The following is a 20758-nucleotide window of genomic DNA, read 5'->3' on the forward strand; positions in this document are numbered from 1 at the left end:
CTTCGGGCTTTGGATTCGTTCATACGAAACTGGCTGCCACATTGGATTGTCGCAATGGGTTTGATGGGCGAGGTAGATGCCGCATGCCGCAGCCTACATCGAGCAGAACGATGGATGGTATAGTATTGCCTCCTATGTACCGGTATCCGTGGTTCTTACGCCATATTGTAGCGCCGTTGCAGAGATTTGGACGAGCTTCGGGGCATTATCTCTCATGCCTATCGGTTCATTCTCCGGTCAAAGAAAGCGCTTACACAGTGTTCGTTCTTCGTGTTTTCTGGTTCACCGTTTCAGGCTGGACGTGACACCAGAGAAACACCTTTCGATGCCGTGTTGGTCACTTCAGCAGGGATGTCCAAGCATCTCTGGAGTCGGTTGCATCTGAACCTTCGAAGTAATGGTGGTGCTCCCTGCTCAATTTCGTACTCTCCCGATGGAATGTACCTTGCGTCAGCGTCGAGAGAGAAATGCGTGCAAGTGTGGTGTGCGGGCACTGGCACCTTGCTTCGCCGCATCAAGTTGCCATCCGTTTGCGTTTCTGTCACTTTTTCCCCCGACGGCTCCCAACTGGCATGTGCGGCGGAAGATAACCGCATTTATAGCTGTGAAGCTCTCGGAAAGAGAGAGTTGATCCGACTTTCTGGTCATACTGGCCGAGTTAACTCTATCACATTCACACCGTATGGAACCCGACTAGCTTCAGGATCAAGAGACAGGACAATCCGTATCTGGGAAGTCGCAGAGGGAAAATCGAGTCATGTTTTATTGGGTCATACGGACGCAGTCGTCTCCGTGACTTGCTCGGTCGACGGCACTCGTCTGGCTTCGGCCTCTTACGATGGATCTGTTCGTATCTGGGATGCTGCAATTGGCTCTCAGCTTGGTATCTACCGATTCAACTCACCCATCTACAGTGTCGCCTTTTTTCCCGAGAGTGTAACAGTGGCGTTCGCTTGTGGCGATCACTCCGTCCGTATTTGGGATACAGATGAAGGGCAGCCACGCATCCTCCGTGGGCACACCGATGTTGTGTACTCCGTTTCATGTTCACCGAACGGAAGGCTTGTTGCGTCAGCGTCTGCCGATAAATCTGTCTGCATATGGGATGCGATTACCGGTCAAAAAACATCTGTTCTGGATGGTCATCTTAGCAAAGTATATGCCGTTGCATTCTCGCCAGATGGGGAACACGTGGCATCCGCGTCGCGGGATTGCACGATCCAGGTCCGTGATGTGCACCCCCCCTCACAGGATGGGGACATCGAAGATAGATTCACTATTGCGACTTCATCGGATGCACGTATCAGGGCGTCCATCAATAATGACAAGAATATTCATATCACGAGCGCAGATTCACCTGGGCAGCGAATCTTGTTGGAAGGGCATAAGGACTGGATAACCTGTGCATCCTTCTCCCCAGATCATCTCAGACTGGCATCCGCATCACGAGACATGACTGTCCGAGTGTGGGACGTTGGGACGGGAAACTGTTTGAAGCAAATCCCGATCCAAGAGGTCAGTGTGTTCCGGCGAGATCAATCTGATCCACAAGCCCCGTTTCATATCAGCTTTTCCGAGAATGGCCTCTTTCTTCGTATTCGTGGTTGCAAAATACTGGAAGAGGGAGAAGGATTATATTCCCTTGTTTTTCGAACGGACACGTGGGTGGAACATTCGATTGGTTTCGACTCAGCCTCGATATTCCCGGAAACGTACTCCCCGGATCCGTCTCTCCCGATCGTAGTGAAGGATACATGTTTGTGTGTTGAACGCGACGGAGCGTTGGCATACGTTTGCTGGCTTCCTGACGATTTCGAGGCAGTTTCAGATGTGGTCCAAGTTGGGAAACGGGTCTCATTGGGAGGCAAAGGCGGAGTACTACACGTCAACTTTGACGGTTTGGGGCCCATAGGTTGACATTACATGTCCTTATTCTTGTTAATATATGATCTGCCTCAGCAAACACTCGATGATTATAACCTCACTTGTCGTAACATCAATTCCTCATACAGTTGCTGTGGTGCCAATCGGTCGAAGCAACTGGTGGTAACCCTTGGACCAGTATTGGCCAGGCTAATCGTATGCAGTAATGGTTACGATGCAAAAAGCGAGACGACTGGCCTCCATTCAGCATGGGGGATGATGTGACCGCTAGGCAGATCAGAACTATAGAGGAATGTATGCAATCCTTCGTGCGTTATATTGACCCAGGCCAAACAGAAATTCAGTACAAGCCGTGGCATGTGGAATGCGAAGACCAAAAACCTCATGTCATTTTCCACCACCAGAACCATAGCACAGCGAGTCCATAGTACAGTTCAGAAGAAATCAGTAGCGGGTTCCAGACCAAATGATAGTGCAAAAGCGTATAGAAATGCTCTGAACTGGAAAAGATGAATTGCCCACATCCGGGCATACGAATGGGGGATTTCCTCGGCTTTTCCTGCTTCTCGTGCCTGTTGAAGATACAACGCAAACCCGAGGGGGAGGTTTTGCGTTGAACAACGGAGTATTCACTATCTATGGCCATGAGGTAACCATGAGGCAGGGGGACCGCCATATGACCGGCTTTGAAATAGCGGATCTCGCAATGAGCCACTACTTAAGAGGTGATATCATTGCAGAAGTAGCCAGAGATTGAGGCGTTTTTTATGATTTTATTGGCCGGTTATTGTCGAGGTGACGTGAAAACGATGGAAAGCCCCGCCTCCGCATACCAGTCTTGAGACTTCATCATCATCCAACGAATGCCTTCAACAAGCAGGGGAGTAGATGAGGTATGTCGATGCACGAGGGATAGACAAGTGGCCCCCCCCGCTATCAATTTGATCGTCCTTTGAAACTGAGCTTATTCAAATTGAAATGACCAGCCGGCCGTCATCATGCTGGTCAGACCACAATAATGCCTGCGAAAGTCGATTTCGATGAATAGAAAATTTTGAATTGTGCATGCCCATCCTCCCACCATGCGTGCACCACAGTTGTCCCTAAACGGTTTTCTGTGCATTTATGCACCACTTTCAGGGAAAGTCGTGTCGGATATATCCCCGAGTTGTTAGCGCTATTCATATGCAACAATTTCGCTTTCTGCTCTCTTTTCTCATTGTCCCTTATTGATCGAATTCGCGAGGTCATTTATTATTGTGAGTAGTTTATATAACTGCATGTATGCTAGCCTCTGATGATTGACGTTTGCGAACATGAGTAGGGCTTCCCGCGCGACTTCCCCCGGACCCCTTCGTCGTTCAGCATCTCTAATGCTCTTGTCGCGAGACACATTCCCCACGGTGAGACAACTTTTTCCCGTACAGATATAATATCCCACCTTTTTGAGAACAGAGCTCCGCAGTTGATTTGCATGCGCAGGATGCGTATCATCCTCGTAAACGAACATTCTCGCTTTCGGAGGGCTCCACGATATTAAGCGATCAGATCGATCAGGTTGATCAAGTGGTTCATTCGCGATATCTGAGGGAGGAAGACATCTTAGGAAACATTCCTGTTAGAGGGGACAAGGAGTACACCCTTGGCGCCTTTTGCACGGAGTTGCGCCGCAGCCAGGAAGCCGAAGGAGCGACCGTCAGTCGCTTGCTCCGATATGGGACGATAGGGCGGGTTGTGCATCGTTTCCTACTGCTCGAAGTCACCAGGCAAGATAGATCAACGTTCTGGATCCGGTTAGACCGTCGTCCACGGACAGGTAGTTTCTTCAAGATATCATCTTCAGCATACCTTGCAGCAAATGATCTGGTAAGTATTGACTTGTTCAACTTTGATCTCGCATTGACCTTCCCCCCGTAAGGTAAAAATGACAGTCTTTCTTCGGAATATACTTGGCCCGAAGGTCCAGGAAGAGGCTGCCATCAGATTCAGATCGCCCATCCCCCTCAATCGTCTTGTGAAGACTCTCGACGTTGTTCGTGACGAGTCCATAGTGTACGATCTCTCAAGGGAGAATTGTTGGTTCTTTGCTTCGATCATTCAAGAAATTTCTGTCCAATTTCTGGGTGGTAGTTTTAGTGGTATGGGAAGACTAAATAACCCCTCATGGGGTGGTGGCCGCCGCAGGGCAATCAAAGAGAGAGTTTACAAAGTGCTTCCTACGCGGGTGCCAACCCTGGTGACGGAAGTGGAATCCATAGCTGCCATGACACACGACAATCTCCTCATTGAAGCCATTTCGCAATTGGTGCAGATCGTCAAAGCCCAAGATGTTCGTACACCTAGTTCTAACCTTTTCCTTATCTCACACTGCGATCCTAGAAACTCCTCCTTTGTTCCAGTCTTGATGAAGCAAGTCGGCGACACGGACGCCAATCGTCTCTGATACAACTGCTATCTGAATGCAAGATAGCTCTTTACGAGCACCTCCATAGATTAAGTGAAGTTCCCGGAGCAAGGGGATTCCGCAGTGGTTTCTCGAGGTCACTATTTCACCCCCATGGCTGACAATTCAAACTCTGATTGAGGAAGATAGGGATCTCGCTCTTAGGTTGAATTCATGGATATCCTCTGCGGGTGGCATTCTCAAGATATCCGAATCTATTCTGGATCAAAATCAGATGGACAAGCTGGGTACAGAGGTGACAAATCTTTTTTCGGGAGCGGTAGGTATCGGGTGGCGGTATTGTTACGTTGCACTTAACGCTTGGACCAGTTTGATACAGAAATTTCCCATGGAGTGGCAGGGACGAGCGCCGCTCCGCTTCAACTGCAATGGAATGGGCAGCAATGCTCACCTTCGGCTGACCTGGACTTGGCTCTCTGGACGCTTCAGCATCTTTCATATTGCGAAACTTTGCCAGCTCTCTTCGGGGAGCACCGACATCGACTAAAGGAAGACATCCCGAGACTTGCCGCGTTGTTCGACAGTGCAGTACCGGCAAAGGCGAAGTTTGCTTGTAAAAGCTGGACTTCACTTGTCTGTCGAGTCAGTCCTCCAGGTCCAAAAGTAGTAGGAGCACTAGAGCAAGTCATATCCAAGTGGCTCTTGTATTGGGTCGTGGCAATGGGGGTTATGGACGACATGGACGCTACATGCGGTGGTCTGCACCGACTGGAGCAGTGGATGGTACGTCCTAGTTGCTCCTTGTCACAGAATGCTACCTAGATTCATCACGTCATACAGCGTGGATACAACGAAATGAGCAAGCTTCGGTTGCATGTTCTCAACATGTATCGCTTCGTCCTCCGTTCGAAGCAGGCGCTCAGCCAATGCCCGTTTCTCGTCTTTTCCACCTCACCATCCACCGATTCCGGTTCTTCGGCACTTCCTTCGACTTCCCTATACAATGCTGTCGTGATCACGGCGTTGGGGAATACCCAAGAATCGTGGAGTCGTGCGCCTCTAAAACTTCAGGGACATCCACACCCCGTTTGCTCCTTGGCGTATTCACCAGACGGCGCCTACCTGGTGTCGGCCTTCAGAGATAAATGCGTTTGGTTGTGGAATGCAGACACCGGAACCAAAGCTCTGGAAGTGGACTTACCCTCCGACTGCGATTATGTAACGTTTTCTCCCGACGGTTTGCAAGTTGCGTGTGCATGCGAGAATGGCTCGATCTACATTTGCAATGCCGACGGTTCCGGGAAACCTAAACGTCTTTCGGGTCATTCCAAGCGCGTAAACTCCATTGCATACACTTCGTACGGGTCTCGCCTCGCGTCAGCGTCAGGAGACTCAACCATTCGTATTTGGGATGCCACTGACGGCTCAAACATCCGTATTCTCGAAGGTCATACCGACATCGTGGTCTCTGTGGCGTATTCACCGGATGGAGCATCTTTGGCATCTGCATCATATGACGGGACTGTCATAGTCTGGGACGCCGCATCTGGAAAACAAATCCGTCCGTTTGGTGTGGGTTGCCTGATGTTCTGTCTCGCTTTCCATCCTGACAACGAAAGGGTGATCGTGGCATGCAAAGACAGCAAAGTCCGCATCCTAAACATGTACGACAATGACAATCTTGCCCTTGAGAATCACCTCGACGCAGTCTACTCCGTATCTTACTCGGCGGATGGCAATTGGATTGCTTCCGCTTCGGCGGATTCGACAATTTCCTTGTGGCATGCTGATGGGACAACATGGGCTCACGCTGGTACCCTTGCTAGCCATACTGGCAAGGTATACACAGTTACATTTTCTCCGAACGGCACCAGGGTGGCTTCAGGTTCACGAGATCGTTCAGTCCTCGTATGGGATATAGAGGCAACAATAGAACAAGGGGACAAAGGCGTCTCATTTGTAATCACCTCGAATGATCGGTTTGTAGTGTCTGTGGACGAGGGCAACATCCTCCAGTTAGCCGATTCAAGCGACCCTGATGCATCTCCTGTTCTATTGAGCGGACATGCGGACTCAATAACGTGCGCGTGCTTCTCCCCTGATGGCACTAAACTTGTTTCAGCGTCGCGGGATCAATCCGTTCTGATATGGGACATTGCTTCGGGACAATGCAAAAAACGAGTGGGTTTGGCTGAAGTTGTCGCGGGTGTTTCATTCAGCCAGTCGAGCTTCTTGGCGCCTTACCACGTGTCCTATTCTCAAGACGGCTTGGCCCTTCGAGTGCGCGGATGGCAAGTCTCAGACGATTCTGAAGAGCCCTTCACCATTGACCTGAGTACTGCCACATGGACCGGGCTCTCGGTGCCACGCTCCGACGAGGCTTTCACACGGACCTATCAGCCAGATCCAACCTTACCCATCGTGCTTAGAAACAATTGTCTATGCACATTATTGGAAAATGGCCTAGCGTATCTTTGCTGGCTACCAGATGATTTCGAGCCTATTTCGGAGGTTATGCAAACGGGGAGGAGGGTTTCAGTGGGTGGCAAGGGCGGGGAAGTGGTTTATGTGAATTTCGATGGGGTGGACGTGTCACAATTAGTGTGATGATTCAAATCTTTCGAAATGAATCTTCCCCCATGTAACTGTCGATTAAATATCATACATAGGCTGACTGATGAATGCAAAGGGTAATGGGTAGATGTTGCGCTTCTGCTATGCGAGAATTACACCATCGTTTTGTACCTCCCTCTCGGAGGTATGGTGGCATCCGGCCTGCAAATAGACGTTCAGACGAATCAGCAGGTCACATTGATAGAACCCAAACTTGAAAATTAACGCACCGATTGATGATGGGAGGGGCAGCGAGACTCTGGAACCGGCCTCGTTCGTACCTGATAAATAAAGTGAGCGAGAGGTCCCACCAATGGCGTTGTCCAGGGGCGTACGGTTGTCTGGTAACGGGCTGAGGAAATGCAACCTAGGGAATGTTCCAGTCCGCCAAAAATTTGAGATAGATGTGCTTGGACGCGTACCTTGCTGCTGCTGGGGAGGGAAGGGTTGATGGGTTGATGCTTTGGGTAGCAGTGAAAAAGTGGTATCAGTTGGCGACCCTGCAGGGGGCAGACGGTAACGAACATTCAAGTTTGGCCCTCTGACGCTCGTTAGTTCAATGGTTTGCTTTGCAAACGTATCAGTCCTCCACGTAGCTGGTCTGATAGAGGGGGGAAATAACATACTACTGGATGTCCATTTTGTTTTGGCCTGGGCTCGTATCCTCCACCTGGTTCATATTTCTTCACACCGAAAATCAACGCTCACAGCGGTATCGTCGAGCTGTGAAAGACGCACATCACGTTTACTCGCACAAAGACCCATTATGGGCAGCCGACAACCAACGAAGATTTCGGAAGTTGCGGGGCATGCAGGTGGAACATCGTGTTGTTCCCTGACAATATATTGTGAGACGTTCACGTATTCGGCCGAGCGTTGATTCCGTTCAGGACAAATATGGTAAGTAAAAAGACCTAGTGCTTCAGCAATTAGGAAACCACGAGGATAACACGTGCAAAGGTTTTACAACTCGGGAACCAAATTAGCAGTGCAATATATTCCAGCACTTGCTTCCATGATCGGCAAATTGCAATCCGCTTTCATGGAAAATTGGCTACCTCAATCAGGCAGCGCTATTATGAAAGTGAGACGGAACTAGCAATACCCTCAGTAATCAAATAGTGAGCAAATGCGTGTGAGTGATGGAACGTGGTGCTTCGCCACGCACAGGCTAAGCCTAGATAGTTTTCGCCCTGTGATCCGATCGCACGACTTGGGTAAGTCGGGCCCGCGCGGGTGACAACATGTCACCAATCAAAATCAAGCTTAGATGATTCATGGATTTGATTACTGCAGGCGTCCTGTGTCTGGGCACAATTAATCGTTTGACATCAGTCGGACTGTGCAGTCTATTCCTCTACCTCAGTAGAGGCTGGGATCCTGCCTAGTCTATTCCTTGGGTCACATTAGCAATTGACCAGGGATGAATCCAGGGTTCCTGAAAGTTTAAAGTGCAATTTTGCAATTAAATTCTTCAGTTCCGCTTTCGCAGGTACGTGCATTCCGAGTCTGCAGGCTAAATATCTGGAAGACACACTCCGTCCATTCTGCACTGAACTAGATAGTTTCCACGATTGACCACCAAGTGCGCATGCCGCTTTCGAATGAATCCCACACGCGTTTCTCCTCATGTTCAGCCAAGACATGAAATAAAGCGTACATGTATGTATCGGTGCTATTGGTGCACATACTGAAAACGTTTGGACAAATCCCCAGGCAAGAAATAGCAGCGTCACCAAATGCGATGGTCTACACTGGATGTTCTGAGGATATTATAGGCAAGTTATCCCTCAACATAGCAGTGGTAAAGTGAATATATCCGTACAGATATCGATATCTATTCTACAATTAAACAGGATATGATCTCTAGGCTCCCTATACGTGAGGGGCGAGGAGGAAGGGGAAAAAAGCAAAAATTCCTACTTATCATATCACCCCAGTGCTCCAAATGGTGTACAAACATCTTTTAACATGTAAAAGGGGTACACTCAGACTCGTACAAGAGATCTGAGGGAGAGCGAGTGGAAAATTTGCTCTCTTTATAAGCGTATTAGAATGTTAGCGATTTACGCTAGCGTTTTACGCTCAGTCAATCGTTGTTGAACTAATAGATTTGAACTAATTACCTAGCGTTTTACGCTAGGGCATATGAAGATACATGAGTGACAACACAACATGTGGTAAAAGCGTAGTCTCACCTCAGTCAATCGTTGTTGAACTGAGGGAGACGAAAGTGAAAACTTGTTCACTGCTTTTATAAGCAGTCGCCTCAATGGCGCACTGACTTTGGTAGCAGGAATACCAAGAAAGGAAATAAAGCGCCGCTAGCTCAACATCACATTGTGAGTTGGCCACAGCGTACAAGAAAACCAAGATTTCAACAAAGCGAACACGCCAGCGGCGACTACGCCGTATAACAGAGAGAATGGGGGTTTGAGGGTTGGCTCCCTCAGCTCAGAAAACAATAATGTCAATAATCATGCATTTGACAGTCGGATGACAGAACCGTTTGTTGTATTCTCCAACAACATCATGACGGCGAACTGAAAGATGCCAAGAAAAGGAAAAGGCGCTGTACTAAACGAGAATGGTCCATGCATTCATATAATATTTCACTCAAGGTTCTACAACGTCAGTTGACAAATCGACTCGACTTCAAGTACGTACCCGTGCATCCCAGTTATGAAGTGTTGGCTTTTATTTCTCAAAGAGCTCATCGTTACACCTAGGCCCCAGTTCTAGCACTTCCGCCACTGGGCTGGTATCGGAAGCAAAACTATCTACACTCAGGCTCCAGCATGCCTACCGCGCACCCAGAACTCGCACACAATGCGCACACTTGCATTGTTCATAGGAACGGAGGTCCATCGTGGGTATCCGACATGTTGGTTACCGTAGGAAGTGTACCGGGACGCTGATTCTTATATAAAAAGTGGTGGGGGTCGCCACCATGCACTGCGCAGATTACTTACACTTAAGATTTCTCAACGTACAATGTCGTATTCTCAAATTTTGGTAATTTTGTGATTGCATGGGAGTGGTCAAATTTATTGTTGTTGCATTGGGCATCGAGTGTTCAGTTACTATTTGCATAGTGATTGTTGACATAAGGACATGATAATTGTACAGAGAACGAAAGTTGGTAGTAGCCATCCGAGGCAACCGGATCTTAACTATAACTCGTCGAAAATCTCGGCTGCGGATCAGGATGATGTTGATATTGCTCAGGTTCATCATTCAATCGTGACTCTCTGCGCGCAGCGGCTCCACGAGACTGTGGAAAGATCAGCCCGTGACAAATCACGAAGAGGAAAATGCAGAACGTACATTGGTTTCGTGTTTAGGGTGGTGCGGACGCTAAATGGAACCATCATGGTAAGGACAGACGCTAAAAGATATTGAACAAGCTTTACCCGAGTTTCGCCTCTGGCTTGCTGCTGAGAGTGGCCGATGAGCCGGGTAATCAGTTCAGTTTCCTTCTGTGTGTGAGGGGGAAATGCAAGTGCTTACTAGCGACTGATCCCGTAGGGTTATCGGCTGGAGAAGAATGAAGCCGTAAGTCACTCATGCGAGGTACAGTTGCAAACACGAACATCTGAGCTATTTTCCCTTTCTGGCTCAGCACCCTTGCTGGGAGCTCGAGTGGGATGTAACGATTTGCGCTGTGGCGGCGGCAGGTTCTGCCGTTGACCGCTGTCATCGCTGATAGGCCGAGCAGGGGTACGGGAAGTGATCTCCTGTACCTCCGATTCAGTTGGAACGGTATGATGGGGCTAGGAAACACACCGAGCTCTGTGGTTTGGGAACAGCGTATAGAGGGTCCCCTTCGGCTTGGATCTGACAGTCATAGTAAGGGTCCGACGATCCGAGAAATAGCAAAATTTTGGGCTACGAACTAGCGTTGGTGCTTGGATCTTGTCTTTACGAGAGTGTACCTGTTTTGGGCGCTGCGTCAGCGGACACCTTGATACAGTCATTGCATGTTCACCTCTACTGGTGCCGGCGCTATAGGGTACATGGATTGGGGCTATTGAGTCGGGGGGAGTGTCAGAGTAATGCTTAAGTAAGGATTTGTCTGTACCTCATTTTCTGTGGGCACGTTGGCGGATTGACCCTATTGGTAGTGTTGTAATGATACGGTCGATATCGTATATAAACACGCGGGTCTGTATGACGAACCTGGTTTGGGGTCGACTTTTTGGAACTCTGTCTCTCCTGCACAGAATTGCTTCAGTACAAGCCGCCTGTGGCCAGTTTCCCAACATTACATACAACCCTCGAGGTCTCGGGGTACCCCTGTTTGAAACACCCTTTGAGGGAGGTTGCTGAAACCAGTGTCAAAAAAATTAATGAAAAATTACGAACGAATGGAAAGCCAGACACAACCTGAGATCGGGTGGTACGATGACCGTTAGATACCGAGACAGTCTCATCCTGTCACACGGAAGGCAGTGGTGAGCGAAACATCGCAGGATAAACGAATGTTCACGCCGACCTGGTGTGTCTGTGCTTCGTCCATGCGTTTGATCTAGTTCCATCCAAATCACCAGATATGGCCTAAAGTAGCTGCAACCAACGTACTGGAGACTTCGATACTAATAAACTGGAAGGCGAGTGCGAGTCCTGTAGTTTAATGAGAGAACTGAACTCAAGTGGATATAAGTGAAACACACTGTTCCCATTTCCTCTTTCTTAGACGCATTTTGATGATCTGAAAAGGGCTATTCAACACGGGTCAACCCGACCGAATGGCCTAAGGGGTGCCAGAAGAGCTCGCCTTGGAACTCTCAGTAGTAGGTAGAGCCGCTCGCTACGATGACAACAATATGAGCATGAGAGCTTCAGAGAAGCTGAGTGCGAATCACATTGTAGTTCAATGGGAATCCCTCGACATGATTGTTGCTGGGAGAGGCAGTGGACTGCAGGAAAGAAATAGTATGTGTGAAGCATTGCGGTAATATGTGGTGCCAGTTGTGGCTCACCATAGTTTGGGGTGGCGGCTTATCAGAAGCCCGCCGAGAAGCAGTGGAAAAACCAGCTTGAACCGGGCCAGGCGCGCGTTGACTGCTGTACGTGGCTTTCGCATATTGCTAATGCACCACACATTTCAATTTAGAGCTTACTATAGATCAGGACGGACTGGGTCCTTACTGCAGGTTCTCGTACGTCATTGGTATAGTTGGGATGTTCTAAATTTCCTGGGGGCCCGGGGCCCGAGGCCCCACGGTGATGTCCAGCGTGTTGCTTCGGATTCTGCGAAGCAACAATTTCAGTTTTAGGATCCACGCCGCAAGGACAGCATGTCGACTCAAACAATGGTTCTTGATTTCGCGCTAGTAGTAGGCTGGCTCTGAAAAGCAAACAGGAGTGAGGGACAGAATACAATATAATTATCATAACGAACTGGGGGATATTGGAGAACATTCTCGGCAGTCTGGAAAACTATTCATTGAGACGACTGGCGCGAACGATTGGCGGCAGGAACAGACCTTGCGTCTGTGTCAGCTCACGAAGCATATGTACACTACAAATATAGCCTACCTTTCTCTATTAAGTGCAAGATCGAATCAACAGGGACATCGCCATGGTGCGTGACGGACCTGGAACCAGAATGTAACCCCCTTACCTTGGCGATTCCACCCCCGGGCTCAAATTCATCTACCTTGATTGGGGGGTCCACCACTGGGCGACTTTTGAAACAGCCCATCGTCTTACTTCTGTTGGCGTCAAAGGTGGTGCGAGCGAAAGCGGACGCGTAAGCTCAGTTAGTAGAGCTTCGTCGAGCTCCCAAATAGGCATTTTCCTCGTGATGCATAACATGTGGATTCTTATGCGAGTACGCAGGACACAGTATATAGGTAGCGCGCGCCTACGCATCCACAGCGTTCAATACGTGCGCATACATGCATTCTCATATGTCACTCCAACAGTCAATATTGTCACGCCCATGCCATTAACGTTATTGTGTAGTTGATTCCGCATATCTGTATTTACATGTGTTTTACATCTTTCTAAAGTCTACCGCCATCCCAACCGAGCTGCCTGCTGAGCTGGTGCTTCAACAATTACGGTTCATGGTGAGGAATGGGGAAGCCTCGTGCAAGTACTATTTGTTCCCGAGGCCCCTGGCGCCTCGAACACTGCCGGCTTCCCGGTCGTGGCTGCCGGCTCAGACATTGTCTGCAGGATCGCTGATGCACTACAGTGCCGGGTACCATGGAATCGAATGCCTCGGAATCGATATGCTCTGAACAGTGATGAGAGCTGTCAGCTCCGACTCAGCAATGCTACAGTGCCCTCAACTCTGCCCATTATCCACTTCTCTCTCTCTCAGCGCATCTGGTCTGCCTGCCTCGCCCCCTACTGGATCACGGGCTGCATCTCGCTTAGGGTACTTATCCAGCTCTGTGCTCTATTTATGTTTGTGAATATGACACTCAGTTCTCCCATTAATTCAGGCCTAGTTTCGGTTGTTCGTGAGGCAGTTGGTCTCGTTACTGGCTGTACATATCTAGCCGTCATGCTTACGCTCCCGGTGCAAGCTCAGGAGGCACCCTTGGCTGGTTCCCAATAGACGAACCTTTTTGTGGCCCATATACCAGTCCTTCGCGGGTATCAGTAGCAGCGGCACATGGGTCCCCTTTCCAGCAGTCGCGATCAGCACATTGACGCACACAGTTTGCTACAATGTGTTTAGTTAGCTAATGATAACAAGGGGTTTGCAAGAATTGGGTGCTGTCCCCCGCACATCATTATAACGTCCTCGATAATCCGTTCCATAACTCCCGCTTCCTTTTGAGGGCCTGACACTCTCAGTATCAGGTACACTTTTGATTCCTCCCTAAGTGCATCGAGGGCACAGCACAATCCTTTAGCAATGGCGGGGTCTGAAAATGATCCTCGTTTTCTCGACACTGTTTGTGCTACCTAACAGAGTCGCATTTCGCACACATGGGCGGTATTAGGCTCAGCAGCAGCCGAGACGATGCTCCACAGAGACGCTCACTACGTCGTTTGCCTCCCATTCACTAGATTTCGGGTTGCTGAGAGCGCTTACAGGCCCTGTTCTCTCCAAACGCATCCAAAATTCTCCTACAGGTTTCGCTGGCCGCAAAAGTAGGAACTCGGGCCGAAAACCAACTTCTTTCCTGATGACCAGTTCTTTGATTAGTGATAGCTGGGAGTCGGGAGTCATCCCAATGCGGGAAGTGAACGATGTTGGTAACTGTGCAGAAGGGGGAGGGACCTTGACCAGAGGGTCAATGGTTTCGAAACAATGCCCGTAGCCGGGTTCTCGCACACGTTAGGTATTGTGTCGATGTCGGTGTCTCCAGAAATCAAGGACTCCTCGAGGTCCTTTATGAAATAATGGTACTCAAGATCGATAACATCTCGGCATCCTTATGTAAGGGCCATACATGCCCGGCAGCAACAACAACTGAGGAAATTCAAAGGGGATTCCCGAGGATGCAAAGTATGAAAGTTCATCATGACGTATGTCTTTGTTGGGAATCAGGACCAGGATGGTTTTTCGTTGCAAATTAGAGCCGGTTTCTCAGTTTCACTCAACACTTACACGACCAACAACCACACGAAGATCTGGGATTGGTTGGTAGCCTCCGGCAACTCCCAGAGGCTGTGGGAACTGGTTGTTGGTGAGCGCCTTTGCACTTTCTCCGGACGGCATAAATGAGCACCTTTGTCGTAGGGCTGATATGCTGATGTGGGCGCAACCCACTATTGTGCCACTTTATCGGTCCAAGATGCGCTTACCAGGGCCTTGGAAGAAACTTCATGTCGCCTTGGTGTTTGGTGTGTATATTCATCTGCTAGTTCTGTCGGAAGGGCATAATGACTAGATGACCTATGTTCGTCCTAAAGTCGTTTGAATCACGAGACATAGATGGGACGTCCCTGGGGAAGGGCAACTACACACCAACTTCGATGATTTGGACGCCCTTGACGATCCACTTGATAAACCCCAGCTCCCTGTTGCCCAACATGGCACCTCGGATATGCTTTCACAACTCCTTGACAGTATTATCACAATATGGATTTCTCGCTTAGTCGTTCGCGGTGGTGACTAATCTCATCGCACGTTCTACGATGATCGGGGATGGGAACGTGAATAAACATCGAGGTTTGCCAGACCTAAATCGGTGCATATGCCACGGCATGTAGATAGAATGCGGAGATCAGAAACTCATTACCGGCAACATTATGAGCGTTGATTGAGCGGACGCATGGTTGAAAACAATAGTTTCGAATGAAACAACCGATAAGGAGGTATTCTAAAGTGGAAAGGACAAGTTAGCCTCATACAGCTACATGGATAGGGATTCTTCATCTCCTGCCCCTTGTGCTGGGACGATGAGTGGATTGGTAACTTTGGATTCACTGGCGGCCACGAGGTAACCACGATGTGGAAGCGGATCAGGAAATGGCGTATGGCGGACCCCAAAAACTACAACGAGGCAGCGACTACTTTTCTCGAGAGAAATCATCGCGGAAAACACATTTTTCTCACCGGCAGCGGCCGATATACTGAAAAAAAAACGAGGTCCGCCACAGCAACCCTGCGGATCCGCCAGTATTGATGATGTAACCTCAGCATGTTTCAATGGACGCCTCAGAGTATGTGCAGCTGAGACACGATGAATGGAATAACCGAGTGGCAGCGCCCCATCGGGCCCAATCTGAACATTGATGTTCGAGAATGAGTTCGTCTATTGACAATCATAATATTGTCACTCGAATGCAAGACCCGATTTCCAGAAATGGAACCGGAAGAATTGAATTATGCGCGCGCATTGTTCAGCGCGTCGCAGCCCAATTTTCCTTAACCATCCTTCTCTCTGTTTGTGCACATCCTGGGAATGGCATGCTGGAGCGTGCGTGTCAAATATATGGCTTAAACTGCTAAAGTAGTTCACGCGCATAACTTTCGCCCTCTACTCTTTGTGCAATTGTGGTCCTAACGCGGTCACCCACTATTAGTTGATCGATCGAATTGTTTGGGCATCTGTCGTAGTGAGCAGTTACACGTTATGGCCAATGGTATATGTGCTGGGTGCTGACGCTTGCAAAGATATTCCTCCCGGTTGATACATGAGCAAGATTTCCGGCGCGCATCTGTTCAGATCTCCTCGTCACTCACAATCTCAAATGCCCTTATCGCCGGACGCCTATTCCCGGTAAGATGATTGATTTGGTTTGCAGAGATATTGCCTTCGCATTGAGATCAGGTGCACAGGACCATCCTCTTAGACGAGTGCCATCGTTTGCAGACAGTCTCTTGAGTTCGGACGACCAAAACGACCACTCCGGCCCGCCCTCTGTGCGACGTCCGACTGAAGACATATTAAAAAATATCCCTCACAAAGGAGACACGGAATATACCCTTGGTGTCTTTTGCACCGAGGCACACCACAGCGAGGAGGCTGAATCGGCGACTGTCACTCGCCTGCTTCGATATGGGACGACAGGACGAGTCGCGCATCGTTTCCTATTACTTGAAGTAATGAAGAGAGACATAAAGCTCTGGATCCGTTTGGACCGTCGCCCAAGGTCAGGAAATCTCCTCAAGATATCGTCTTCATCATACCTCGCAGCAAATGATCTGGTAGGTTTTTGGCTTATTGCTTGGGATTGAACTCGGGCCTTACATTGACGGTCTTCGGACTCATCTGTAAGGTAAAGATGACTATGGCTCTTCAGAATCTACTCGGCAAGAAAGTCCGGAGAGAGGCTGTCATCGAATTTAGCTCGCCCATCCCCCTCAAACGCCTTGTGAGGGCTCTCGACGTCATTCGCGATGAATCCATAGTATACGCACTCTCAAGGGAGAACTGTTGGTTCTTTGCGTCGATTATTCAAGAAATTTCTGTTCAATTTCTGGGTGGCAATTTTAGTCAGGAAGGACAACTAAACAACCCTTCGTTGGCTGGTGGCCGCCGCAGGGCAATAAAAGAGAGAGTTTATAAGGTCCTTCCTACTCCGGTGCCAACCCTGGTGGCCGAAGTGGAATCCATGGCTGCCATGACACACGATAAACTCCTCATCAAGGCTATTTCCCGATTGGCGCAGATTGTCGGAGCCCAAGACGTTCGTATACTTCATTCTCTCTTTTCCCTCTCTCACGCTGTGGTTTCAGAAAAAACTCCTTTGTTCCGGTCTCGATGAAGCACGACGGCGACATGGACGCCAATCATCCCTGGTACAACTACTATTCGAATGCAAGATGGCTCTTTACGAACATCTCCACAAACTAAGTAACGTTCCTGGAGCAAGGAGATTCCGAAGTGGTTTCTCAAGGTCACTATTTCACCCTCATGGCTGAAAATTCAAACTCTGATCGAGGAAGATAGGGAGCTCGCTCTTGGTTAAATTCATGGGTGTCGTCTGTTGGTGGCGACGCCCGGGTATCTGAATCTATTCTGGATCAAAACCAGATGGACAATCTAGACGCAGTGGTTTCAAACCTTTTTTCGGGGGCGGTGGGTATCGAATAGCGAGATTGTGGTGTCGCCTCTCACAGTCGGACTAGTTTGAAAAAGAAGCTGTGCGTTTGGAGGGGGATATGAGCGCTACTTCGCTTAAACTGCAATGGAAGGGACACACATCTTCAAGGTCAATTGACCTAGATCTGGCTCTCTGGACTCTCCAGCACCTTTCGCATTGCAAGTCTCTCCTAGAACTTTTTGGGAAACACTGGCACCGCCTGAAGAAAGACGTCCCGGACTTTCAGTCACTGTTCGACAGCGCAATACCACCGAAAGCGACGTTCGCTTGTAAGAGCTGGATCTCACTTGTTTGTCGAGTCGGTCCTGCAGATCCAGGAGTAGCCGGGGCACTTGAACAAGTCGTATACCAATGGCTTTTGTACTGGATCGTAGCAATGGGGGTTATGGACGAAATAGACGCTGCATGCCGCGGTCTGCACCAGCTGGAGCAATGGATGGTACGTGCCACTTTCTCCCTTGTTATTGATTGCTTACAATGAGCGTGTCACACAGCGAGGGCATGATGAATTGGGGGCCTGCGGTTGTATGTTCTCAAAATGTACCGCTTCGTTCTTCGTTCGAAACAGGCGCTCGTCCAATGCCCATTCTTCGTCTTTTCCACCCCACTATCCACCGATTTAAACCCTTCATCATTTCCTTCTACTTCTCTGTACAACGCTGTTGTGATCACAGCGCTTGGGAATACCCAAGAATCTTGGAGCCGTGTGCCTCTAAAACTTCAAGGCCATCCGCACCCAGTTTGTTCCTTGGCCTACTCATTAGATGGTACCTACGTGGCATCGGCTTTCAGAGGAAAATGCATCTGGGTGTGGAATGCGAACACTGGAACCAAGTTCTCGAAGGTGGATTTGCTTTCCGACTGCGTTTATATCACATTTTCTCCCGATGGTTCGCAACTTGGGTGTGCATGCGAGAATGGCGCAATCTATATTTGCAATGCCGATGGTTCTGGGAAACCCAAGCGCCTTTCCGGTCATTCCAAACGCGTAAACTCCATTGCATTCACTTCATACGGGACTCGCCTCGCGTCGGCATCAGGAGACACGACCGTTCGTATTTGGTCTGCCGTAGAAGGGTCGAATATTCACACCCTCGAAGGTCACACCGATGTTGTGGTTTCTGTGATATATTCACTAGACGGAACACGCTTGGCATCTGCATCATATGACGAGACCGTCCGAGTCTGGGACGCTGCATCTGGGGAACAAGTCGGTCGGATAGATGTGTTCAACCAAATGTTTTGTCTTGTCTTCCATCCTGACAACGAAAGGGTGGTCCTGGCATGCAAAGACGGCATGGTACGCATCCTGAACATATTCGGGGAGGATCGCGACCCACTCGTGCTTGAAAATCACTCGGACGCGGTATACTCCGTATCCTGCTCGGCGGACGGCAAATGGATTGCGTCGGCTTCAGCAGATTCGACCATTTCCCTCTGGCGCGCTAATGGGACAGGGTGGGCTTATGCCCGTACCCTTGTTAGTCATACCGATAGAGTATATACGGTGGCATTTTCTCCGAACAGCTCCAGGGTGGCTTCGGGTTCGCGTGATCGTTCGATCCTGATTTGGGATGCAGAAACGACCGAAGAACAAGAGAGCAAGGGCGTTCCATGTGCAATTGCATCGAATGCTCGTTTCATGGTGTCTGTGGACAAAGACAAGATCATTCAGTTAACAGATTCAAACGATCCAGCGCATCCCCCATTCTATTACGCGGACATTCTGATTCAGTTACGTGCGCATGCTTCTCCCCTGACGGTGTCAAACTTGTTTCGGCATCGAGGGATTTATCCATTCGAGTTTGGGACATCAATTCCGGACAATGTATAAAACGAGTCGATTTGGCTAAAGTCGCCAAGGATGTCCAATCTGCCCAGTGGAGTTTTCAGGCTCCCTACCATGTGTCTTACTCCAATGACGGTTTGGTCCTTCGACTGCGCGGATGGAAAGTCTCAGACGATGCTGAAGAACCTTTTACGATTGATCTGAACACCGGCACATGGTCGGAACTCCCGACGCCACGCCCAGATGAAGCTTTCGCGATGACAGATCAACCGGATCCAACCTTACCCATCAAGCTCAATCGAAACTGTCTATGCACTCCGCTGGAAGATGGACTGGCATACCTTTGTTGGCTCCCAGATGATTTCGAGCCTATCTCAGAGGTAATCCAAACAGGAAGGAGAGTTTCAGTGGGTGGGAAGGGCGGAGAAGTGGTTTATGTTAATTTTGACGGGTTGACCCTGTGATCAAATCAATATCGACCCGCGATTAATTGCTAATGGAACTATTATTGGGTGGCTGGCGGGAACTGGCCAAATGAAATCGAACGCCCAGTGGGACGCGGGCTGGACCAACTGCAAATTAGGGTATGCAAAATGAATGGCATATCAAGTAGTAAATACTAGAGAAAACTACCAGTAGAAATATTGGGTACGTGAGTGCGTAGCGATGACAAGGAAGGGAAGGCAAGCTATAGAACCTGTTCAAAAACATATGAGGGGTCTCATCGCGCGGCAGGTAGCAGTCTATCACCAGTGGTGTAAGCGCCCAGTTCTTAGCAAGCGAACTCAGTTGATTTTTATCTGGCTAGCACGGTGTAAGCGCTAGGATATATACAATATTTTTAGTCATTGTCCAAGACAACGAAGACAGGATATCTCACCTCAGTTCTTAGCAAGCGAACTGAGGGAGAGGGATAAAGACGAAAAAGTTATGGTTTTTAAGCCTTCTGTGATATGCGGCTGGAAAAGAATTACCAAGAAGGGAACGACGGGCAATCATGTAGATAGTACGTCCGTGCGCAAGGTATGTGGGAGGTTGACCTTTCTCCTAATAATCAGCGGGGCAGCGGGTAATCGCGCTCGCCGTTGGTTTGCTTGCTTGTTCATTCTGGATATTTACTAACTCCAGGCTGCGCGCAAGAGTGCCAGATCGCAATATAGGGTGAAGAATATGACATCATTGCTCACACCCGACGAGCTGTGTTGCAGCACTGTAGTAAAGTATCAACTGGTGGGCGCCACCTAATACGACAAATGCCTGCCACCCGCGGGGGGAAATGGCTTTACATAAGATGGAAAAGAGAACTTAATTCATGCGCGCAGTCATTTATACAGAGGACGAAGAGACCAGCGAGGAAGAATAAAAGGAGAGGCGGACAAGTGGCAACGTATGCTGCGACGGCTGAAGTTGCTTGTTGCGCTGGGATTCAGATTCAGTAAACATGGAATGATTTGGGGGGCCTACATATTAGGTCTGTGTTGTTCAATCGCTCTGCAATTGAAGGACCCCCGCTGGGCGTATTAGCGAGAAAAAAAGTGTGTTGAACC

The 20758-nt window shown here is 49.1% G+C and overlaps 4 protein-coding genes across 4 annotated transcripts; 1 reads left to right on the forward strand and 3 right to left on the reverse strand.

Annotated features, from left to right (window-relative positions):
- Positions 1-6732: 6732 nt before the first annotated feature.
- EI90DRAFT_3065164 (uncharacterized protein) lies at positions 6733-7691 on the reverse strand. Its single transcript, XM_039060855.1, has 7 exons — positions 7640-7691; positions 7528-7584; positions 7427-7468; positions 7324-7362; positions 7237-7268; positions 7132-7182; positions 6733-7063 (listed from the first exon to the last, which is right to left on the reverse strand). The coding sequence occupies exons 1-7, from the start codon at positions 7664-7666 to the stop codon at positions 7015-7017; spliced, it is 297 nt and encodes a 98-aa protein (XP_038914232.1). The 5' UTR covers positions 7667-7691; the 3' UTR covers positions 6733-7014.
- Positions 7692-10003: 2312 nt separating this feature from the next.
- On the reverse strand, positions 10004-12795 carry EI90DRAFT_3065167 (uncharacterized protein). The gene is made up of 15 exons (XM_039060856.1): positions 12528-12795; positions 12306-12335; positions 12216-12251; positions 12053-12154; positions 11884-11991; positions 11767-11820; positions 11679-11711; positions 10890-10928; positions 10798-10836; positions 10688-10738; positions 10495-10638; positions 10412-10438; positions 10315-10338; positions 10229-10258; positions 10004-10175 (listed from the first exon to the last, which is right to left on the reverse strand). The coding sequence occupies exons 1-15, from the start codon at positions 12606-12608 to the stop codon at positions 10071-10073; spliced, it is 903 nt and encodes a 300-aa protein (XP_038914233.1). The 5' UTR covers positions 12609-12795; the 3' UTR covers positions 10004-10070.
- Positions 12796-12900: 105 nt separating this feature from the next.
- On the forward strand, positions 12901-13588 carry EI90DRAFT_1574060 (uncharacterized protein). Its single transcript, XM_039051919.1, has one exon. The coding sequence runs from the start codon at positions 13128-13130 to the stop codon at positions 13473-13475; it is 348 nt and encodes a 115-aa protein (XP_038914234.1). The 5' UTR covers positions 12901-13127; the 3' UTR covers positions 13476-13588.
- On the reverse strand, positions 13200-14334 carry EI90DRAFT_3290586 (uncharacterized protein). The gene is made up of 4 exons (XM_039067228.1): positions 13908-14334; positions 13650-13828; positions 13482-13583; positions 13200-13313 (listed from the first exon to the last, which is right to left on the reverse strand). The coding sequence occupies exons 1-3, from the start codon at positions 14094-14096 to the stop codon at positions 13559-13561; spliced, it is 393 nt and encodes a 130-aa protein (XP_038914235.1). The 5' UTR covers positions 14097-14334; the 3' UTR covers positions 13200-13313; positions 13482-13558.
- Positions 14335-20758: the final 6424 nt, after the last annotated feature.

This window comes from Cantharellus anzutake (genome assembly GCF_015039405.1).
Source record: "Cantharellus anzutake strain C23 chromosome Unknown EI90scaffold_36, whole genome shotgun sequence".
In the NCBI taxonomy this organism is placed as follows: domain Eukaryota; kingdom Fungi; phylum Basidiomycota; class Agaricomycetes; order Cantharellales; family Hydnaceae; genus Cantharellus; species Cantharellus anzutake.